Here is an 8,743-nt window from a genome sequence, read left to right as displayed (position 1 = left end):
GCTAGGTTTGACAATGATTCAGAGGCAACATTTATCCAGTTAAGATCTGGTTTCATTAACTATTTACAATGTTTAAAAAATCAGAACTAGAGCCAGTAGCTTTTCTTTCCACATCCCTCAACAGTCTATGTGTGACACAGGATGACACAGCCAAAGCAACAGATGCTTCAATGATTCTGAATATAGAAGCTTAAAAGTGAATTACTTCCATGGGTAAAGTTAATTAATAAAGACCAAAAGCAGATACAGTTTAATGTATTTTAATAGCAAACTTACAGGAACAGCACAGAAAGACAGACAACATTAAAAACATGTCCTAGCATGTAAGACAACTCAGTTAGAAAAGTATAGTGACTGGATGCAATCCACTGTATGATAAAAATGCTACAAACACCATTTAGTTGCTGTCAATAAGAAATTTACTTGTTTTAAAAAAATCCAAATGCTGGCATTGTCCAGAAAAATTTAACACATTTTTATTTATAATTGTTATAAAGTTGAAGTGCTGAAACTTGTTCACTGAAACATTTTGACTTGCATTAATGCTTTACATCCCCGCATGAATATTAAAAATTCACACACAAATGAAAATGGAAAAACTGCCAATACCTGATTTTTGTCCCCTATTTTCCACTTGCAATCGTGTACTTAGGTACCTTTGACCCCATGGAAAAAAAAAAAAATCTAACATTCAGAACTACTAATAACAGGAAGAGAAAAAAAATTTTTGAGAATGAAATGCTTCCCACCATTGTGGGTTCTTAAGCACGTTCTCCACGTATGCGGCGTGCTAGCTGGATGTCTTTTGGCATAATTGTTACACGTTTGGCATGGATGGCACACAAGTTGGTATCTTCAAACAGGCCAACCAGATAGGCCTCACTTGCCTCCTGCAACAAGAAGAAAACTTACTAGTACTGTTACTTCTAACAGATAAGGCACACACAAATGAATTCAAACAAGGTTTCTAAACACTGAAAATGTACTTCATAAGATGTTTACTATTTTACCAACATAAAGGTGTAAAACTTTGAGGTCCTGGCATACACATCAGACTGGGCTCTACATACTTCAACCTATTATGCTTAGGAGACATGCTGTCTCCTATTTTCTTCCCGCTGATATCTTGCCCTTTAGTAAAGGGATCCCTGTCTTTCCCCATTTGATGTTCAGATTCTTTTAAGGTACGTTCCTATCTGTACTACTACTCAAAACTGCTAGCTGTGGGAATCAGCCACTGACGCATGGTATGCGAAAAGAGGGGTTTCCACTTAAAAAAAAAATTAATTCAAGTCATTAGTAAATCTCAGCTGTCTGTAAAGTTGAAAGATCGGAAGTTAAAATATGTACTTCCTCTGTGGGTTTTGTTTTGAGACAAAATCTTGCTATGTAGTTCAGCCTGGTCTCACACTCAACAGTGAGCCTCCTGCCCCAGCCTTGTCTGAGATTACAGACAAGCAGCACCAAACCTGGCTGCTTACTCACTCTGAAATAAAATTATCATTGTAATAATAGTCACCAACCCAACTGTTTTGGATTTGGAGCATTGAACGAGATGTTATTTAGCTCTCTCTTCTCTACAAGGAAAAGTTTCTCTTTCCATGATATATTTTGGACTCAAGACAAGTCCCCATGGGCAACAGTAAGTGCTGCTCTTGCCAATGTTCTCAGTACAATTAACCGTGGACTCATTTCTCAACATTCAAATGAATATACTGCCCTTCAGTTATTTAATAACAGAGAACTTATTTTATACTCCAATGTATTGTCCTCACACTGATGTTTAACATTTACTGCCTTATTTTTATATCTAACACCTTGATTTACAAAACAAAACAAAAATTCTATTCTGGGCTGGGTGTGGTGGTGCAGGCCTGTAATCCCAGCACTTGGGAGGCTGAGGCAGGAGGATCATTGAGAGTTTGAGACCAGCCTGGGCTACTAAGTGAGCTCAAGGCCAGGTTGAACCGCATAGCGACACCCTGTCTCCTCCCTGCCCCCCCTAAAAAAAAAGGATTATATACATCTAGAATACTTTCGTGAAAAGCTGCTGCTTATGTGGACAAGCCAACAGGTGCTAAACCAGGTGTGGTGGCACACACCTGTAATTCTAGCATTTGGGAAGCTGAGGCAGAAGGATTGCCAGGAGTTTGACGCCATCCTGGGCTACCAGTGAGACTTTGCCTCAAGGAAAAAAAAAAAAAAAGTCAACATGCGCCATACTTCTGAGACCATTGAGAATGCTACCATCATCTACTATCTGCTCTGATGCTGGGCTCCCAAGTGTCATCTTAGAACATGGCTGTTCATTTGCATGGGCTGTGTCTGGTCAGCTCTGCAAGATTACTGAACCCAGGGTTTCACACTTTACTGGGCTGGCCTCAAGTTTGAGATTCTCCACCAGCCTCTCAAATAGCTAGGGCAACAGACTTCTATCACTTCACCCAGTTATATATTCTCAATAGTAAAGCTGTAAAGTGAATTAAAGACTGCCATAATTTTTTTTTTTTTGGTACTGGGAATCAAACTCAAGACCTTGCGCCTGCCAGGCAGGCACTTGTGTGCTGCTGAGCTATATCCCCAGCCCTTGCCATATTAATTTCACTCACTGTAATTTGAAATTATGACAGAAGACATCCCCCAACTACAGAACAATGCTAGTTTATAGTATTTTGAGGGTATTCGATGGCTGGCTCTTCTGTCTTCCAAAACACTACCTATTTTTTAAAATATAAATGTGCTGCTGGTTGTGGTGGCACATGCCTGTAATCCTAGCACTTGGGAGGCTGAGGCAGGAGGATCTTTGACCAGTATGGGTTGCACAACGAGCTCAAGGCCAGCCTAAACTGCACAGTGAGACCCTGTCTCAAAAAGACAAAAAAAAAAAGGTGCTTTAGTTTCAAACTTTCAGACATAAAAGGTCAAGGCTAAATTTTTCATTAGTCTGTTTTTTCTAGTGTTAGCAGTCCCCTGTGCTCACGGTTTTACTTTCCAGTCAACCACGGTCTTGAAAACTCCAGAAAAAAAAATGTATGTAGCCAGGTGTGCAGGTGCACCACTATAATCCCAGCACTTGGGAGGGTGAGGCAGGAGGCTCACCAAGGTTCAAGGCCAGCCTGGGCTATGTAGTGAGACCCTACAGCCCCACAACTCCAAATGTGAATTTTATTTATTTATTTTTTTTTTTTTGGTTTTTCTCCGGTACCGGGAACCGAACTCACGACCTTGCGCTTGTCAGGCAGGCGCTTTTGCCGCTGAGCTAAATCCCCAGCCCCCAAATGTGAATTTTAAATAACCTTCTCTAACAGTATGTTGCTATAATTGTTCCATTTTATCATTAGTCATACAGGGTTTCGTACTATTTGTGGTTTCACAGAACCATGAGGAATCTTAGAATGTATCCCCATGGACAAAAGGGTAGTACTACATTTAAAAAGTTGTGAAGGGGCTGGGGATTTAGCTCAGCGGCACAGCGCCTGCCTGGCAAGCACAAGGTCATGAGTTTGATTTCTGGTACTAGAGGAAGGAAAAGAAGAAGAAGAAGAAGAAGAAAAAAGAAAAAAGAAAAAAAAAATATATATATATATATAAAGTTGTGAATTATATAATTGTAAAGCTATGAGTAAAGTAACTTTGAAATTCTATTTCAAATGCTATTTTTCTACTATCCTGCTTCCATCCACAAATTACCCTTCTATTATATTTAAGAGATAATGTGTGCTTGTGCTTGCTTTGGCAGCACATATAGTAAGAGATAATGTGTGCTTTAAAAAAGCAAATATGAAATAAAATGTACTAATCAAAAAGAAAAAAAAGGGCTTGTAACAACAATTACTCTTTCCAATAAAAATGAGAGTTAATGCTAACTAAGAGAATTACAGGAAGATGTATTTTGCTTCTGCTTTTTGACAAATCTAACTGAATAATAGCAATAGAAGTTTACAAACAAATAATTTTTAAAAGATGGATCTTTTATCCAGAATATTTAGTGAGGTCAACAAGTCTGTTGCTGACAGCTAAACTCAAAAATGCTGGATTTCCAAGTACAGTGCTGTGTTCTTTAAGCACAGTCTTGCTAATAACTAGCAAACAAAATTAGCAGTTTTACACTAACCTAGGGAAATCTTAGCAATGTTTCTGATTTAGTAATAAACGAAATAGAAAATGAAGATTACCAGCTATTAAAACAAAAAATAAAGTCCTAAGTAACCCATGGGAAGATTTTAGTTGTTGAAATTTCAACCTACTGACAATTTAATGGATGCCTATTCCTGGAATTCACCAATCAAATGAAGTTTAGACTAACCATAGAAACAGCTCTACCAATGACACTTCAGGGTAGAATCCACCTATCAAATCTTTCTTACATATAAAGCAAAACCCAGGCACAGCAACAGCAGCCTTAAAAACCCTCCGATACAGTGCATGTAGATTCTAGACCAGTGATGGCGAACCTTTTAGAAATGAGTGCCCAAACCATAAACCTAAACCACTTAGTTACTGTAAAGCACCCATGCTGCAATTAAACATGAGCATTCAGGTTTTACTTTAGAAAAAATCTTATGTTAACATCTTCTGTCTTAAAGTAACACATGTACCACAGGCTCACACCACTGTTGTAGAACCTCCTCCCAGACTTTGATTTAGCTCTGGAATGGCACCCAGTGCTGTATGTTGTTAAACTACCCTCATGCTTCTGAGGAAGCTGGCAATCTTACCTTATTTTGAGAGAAGAGATCTAAACAATGCCAACCACATGACATAAAATAGGTTATTTAGGTAACTGATATCCATTATACCTTACATATGACATGTCAAGTATTTTACATAAAATCTCCAGCACCTTTAATTCCTATCAAGCAAATCTAACTACTGATCATTTCCCTTCATGTACATTTTTTTTGGCAGACAAGGTCTTGCTATGTAGCTGACTGACCTTGAACTCACAATCTGCCTGCCTCAGCCATCCGAGCGCCGAGATCACAAATGCATGCCACTATGCCCAATTACTGCTCCCTGTTCCATCTGGATACTAAGCTCTCTACACCTGCCTGTGTCTCCTTAGTTCCCAAGACGTTCAAGCAGTCCTTTTATACCAGTCACTGGGTTTGAAACTGTGACCAAATGTACAGACCTCTAGCCCTTACCATAATGACCCCAGTGTATAGAAACCAGTTTCCTGTGAACACTTTTTTTTTAATTTGGTACTAGGAATCCAACTCAGGGCCTCATGCTTGCCAGGCAGGTAGGCACTGTACTGCTGAGCTACACCCTCAGCCCTGAACCTTATTTGTAATGCAATGTTTAAAACTTAAAGTAATGGCTTCAAGTTATGACTATCCCATTTTCTATGTGTATTGGACAACTTAACTTTTTAGAAGTCTCCTCACCAGTGATTCAACCACTTTTCAGGATTGATTATATATGTACATACAGAGATTTCAAATTGTACTTGGTACACAGTTGTACAACAAAAACCCTGTCTCCCTACTTTACCTGCAAAGCACCGATAGCTGCGCTCTGGAAGCGCAGATCTGTTTTGAAGTCCTGAGCAATTTCTCGAACCAGACGCTGGAAAGGAAGCTTGCGAATCAGAAGTTCAGTGGACTTCTGATAACGTCTAATTTCACGGAGCGCCACAGTCCCAGGTCTTAAAAACAACAACAAAACATTAAAGAAACAGTTACCAGACACACATAACACAAAAGTGTTAATTGGTTTCAAAGAAATGCATTAATATTTCAAAAAAGTAAGTCACTCAACTATCCTTCATCTTCAGAATCAAATTTGATGAATTTATGACCTGAACATTCAAGTCTATTTTTTGTTTTGTTTTCAGATTGGCCTTGAACTCACTACATAGTCCAGGCTGGCCTCAAACTCTCAGTGATCCTCAAGCCTCCTAAGTTCTGAGATTATAGGCCCAGGCCACCATGCCTGGCTATGGTGGCACACCTCTGTAATCCCAGCAGTTAGGAGGCTGAGGCAAAAGGACTGCTGTGGAGTTCAAGGCCAGTCTGAGCTAACATCAAGACCCTGTCACTAGAAGAGGGGGAAAGAAAAAAAGAGGCTGGAGATACAGCTTGGTGGGAAGGCCTTGGGCTCAATACCCAATAATGGAAAAAACCAAAAATTAGTATCACCTTCAAAGCAAACAGCATGAAACGACAGGGAACTTATCAAAACCCTGTCTGCCCTTAGACCTGCCAACATAACACAATATGCTCCATTCAAAAATAGTTATCTTTAAATTTGATTTCCCAGAATAGCTGCACTATTGACCATCATTATCTTTCATGACTGAATTTGAATACTCTTGATTATTTTTTACTAGCTGTCTACAAAGAACTTACCTTTAAGTTTGATTCACTTATTTTACTGTATGAGCTTTTATTTCAAGTTAACTGTAATTTGTAGAGTCTGAGTGTGGACAATTTCTGCCCTCTACTGGCAGATGTCCTTAACAACACTGCTTAGGTCAAAATCAAATGTGCTAACAGAAGAGAAAATAAACAAGAAAATGAAGGATGGGGACTTTTTTTATTTCCTAATTTTGATTATTATTTTACCACAAGCAAGGATGGATATCCTGAAAAGTGTATTTGAAAAACACTTCAGTATTGTAAAAAAATCAGTAACAGTAATCTGGTACCGAAAATCAGTGAATTAAAATGCTAATGCATCTCATTAACATTATCAGTGATAATATTAGGTCTCCTTAGGCCTCTAGGTCAGATTATGGGTTCAAACCTAAGTGTTTCAGATAAAACCTGACACTAAATTATACATATATAAGTACCTAGCCGAAACAGTCAAAGGGGAAAACATTAGTTTCCCTAAGCAAAAACTTCGACTGCTAGCTTATCTTTTTGTCAGAATATATGAATATTAGTGGATAGACTTCAGCCCATTTTTTTCCTTTTTAATACCTGTAGCGATGAGGTTTCTTCACCCCTCCAGTAGAGGGCGCACTCTTACGAGCGGCTTTTGTAGCCAGTTGTTTCCTGGGTGCTTTACCACCGGTGGATTTACGGGCAGTCTGCTTGGTACGAGCCATGGTACAGGGACCTCCTTACTGACATACCAGCATTAAAAAAGAAAAACAAATCACCATAAGCAACAACTAAACATTAACATCCCCCCAATCTGGAAACTATGACCGGTGTAGCAAAAAATAAAGTCCGTAATAATGTTATATAATTTGAAAGGGTGCAGATCGCGTCTATCACCGAAAAACAAACTCCGTAAAACAAACTATAGTACTAGAAAATTGTTAGCATTAATACGGATCGTCTCTCAAAAAGCCAATTTCTGAGCAACAAACAGGAGAAAAGATACCTAAGAATCTTTGTTTCGCTTTAATTAAAGCAAAAATCAGAAATATCTGTAAACATTCGATCCACAAACAAGTCAAAAGAACGAAGCCAATCACCACCGAAAGGTCGAGTCAAATTACAGCAAAATAGGGTTCCGTCTCCCCCACTGGTGGCCCCCCTAGCGCCTGGCAGTTGATAGATTGCTCTAAATATCCGAAAACATTCTTGGTTTTGCATTTTCGGTTGTATTCCCCCCCCGACCAAAAAAGTCCCGAAAAAACAGAACAGCTACCCCAGTGAGCAATCTACAAAGCACCGTGATCGCGTCCAGCCCTCGCAGCCTTCGCAAAGCAATAAAGTGCCCCACGCCGAGGTTTAATTAACGCGACACCGGTCGTCCGGTCCACCCGGGCTCCTCGTAAACTTTTGGTTCGGTTTCCGCGGTCCTGGCCCGGGTTCCCCGCCGCCTCGGGCGGGCACCGCCGCCGCCCCAGCCCGAGCAAAATGGAAACAATCGCGAAACGGATCTGGTTCCCTTCCAGAGACAAAACACCAAATCGCTCGAAAATACCCGATCCCTTGCCACGTGCCGCCTTCCCAAATGCAAAAGTTTTTTTTTTTTTTTTGCATTTCAAATTCATCAAGTTTCGGTTTCTCAAAAAGCGGGGGGGGGGGGAATGCCATTCTTTTAAAAAAAATTTTTCCTCTTTAAAATTGGGAAGAGAGAAACGGGAAAAATATGGTCGGTGACCAGAGAAGAGAGACAAGATGGTGAAGCTCAGCAACAACTGTGGAGAGGCAGCAAAACGCGAGTTTCCCCAGGCGGGGAAGTGGCGGCGATTTCCACCCTTTTCCCGCCCGAAAACTGCAGCCCGGGCCGGGGTGCGGCGGCCCGGGGGCCCCGCGGGTCCTGGCGAGGGTCTGGGGTCCAAGGAGGGGACGGCGGGCGGGCTTTCGTCGAAGAAAGAGCAACCCCGGCGCGGGAGGAGGAGGGAGCCAGGCTCGGCGCCGCGGCGGAGGAGCTGTGGGCTGAGGCGCAGGGTCGGGGAGAAGCTGCCGCGGCCGGCGACAACTCGCTCCTCACCTCCATTTCTGGGCCAAAAAGTTTGTGGACCAAGCCAGAGGGGCTGTGGGACCCGTCCCCGCACCGCCTGGGCCCGCGCAGGGCTGGCGGCAAGCGGGAATCGGTTGTGGGGAAGCGGGCAGACGGGGAAACTTACCCCCCTTCTCCTTTGGCTGGAGCTCGGCGAGCGAGAGGCGGCGCTGGCGTTAGAGAGCGACGGCAGCACGGCGGCGGCTGCGAACACAATTGAAAGATGGCTGACACTGAGGCTAGCCCCCAACACACGCGTCCCGCCCCCGCGCCGCACGCCAGCCAATCACACACAATGGAGGGAAGGCTCGGCCCCGCCCCCGGCCCGGCGCTC

General features: G+C 42.0%; 1 protein-coding gene across 1 annotated transcript; it reads right to left on the bottom strand.

Annotated features, from left to right (window-relative positions):
• Positions 1-244: 244 nt before the first annotated feature.
• H3f3a (H3 histone, family 3A) lies at positions 245-8,743 on the bottom strand. Its single transcript, XM_005404492.2, has 4 exons — positions 8,537-8,743; positions 6,930-7,075; positions 5,497-5,650; positions 245-890 (listed from the first exon to the last, which is right to left on the bottom strand). The coding sequence occupies exons 2-4, from the start codon at positions 7,055-7,057 to the stop codon at positions 762-764; spliced, it is 411 nt and encodes a 136-aa protein (XP_005404549.1). The 5' UTR covers positions 7,058-7,075; positions 8,537-8,743; the 3' UTR covers positions 245-761.

This window comes from Chinchilla lanigera, unplaced genomic scaffold, assembly GCF_000276665.1.
Source record: "Chinchilla lanigera isolate Chin_1 unplaced genomic scaffold, ChiLan1.0 scaffold00088, whole genome shotgun sequence".
NCBI lineage: Eukaryota > Metazoa > Chordata > Mammalia > Rodentia > Chinchillidae > Chinchilla > Chinchilla lanigera.
The sequence above is the reverse complement of the archived record's forward strand: the minus strand, read 5'-3'. Positions and strand labels throughout refer to the sequence as shown.

What these genes read in the sequence shown, in the direction of transcription:
- H3f3a (XM_005404492.2), bottom strand. Translation starts at nt 7,057, where the DNA reads ATGGCTCGTACCAAGCAGACTGCCCGTAAATCCACCGGTGGTAAAGCA. An exon ending in AAGAAACCTCATCGCTACAG is followed by an intron (nt 5,651 to 6,929) that starts GTATTAAAAAGG and finishes GTTGTTTTTAAG; the next exon opens with ACCTGGGACTGTGGCGCTCC. An exon ending in CAGCTATCGGTGCTTTGCAG is followed by an intron (nt 891 to 5,496) that starts GTAAAGTAGGGA and finishes TTCTTGTTGCAG; the next exon opens with GAGGCAAGTGAGGCCTATCT.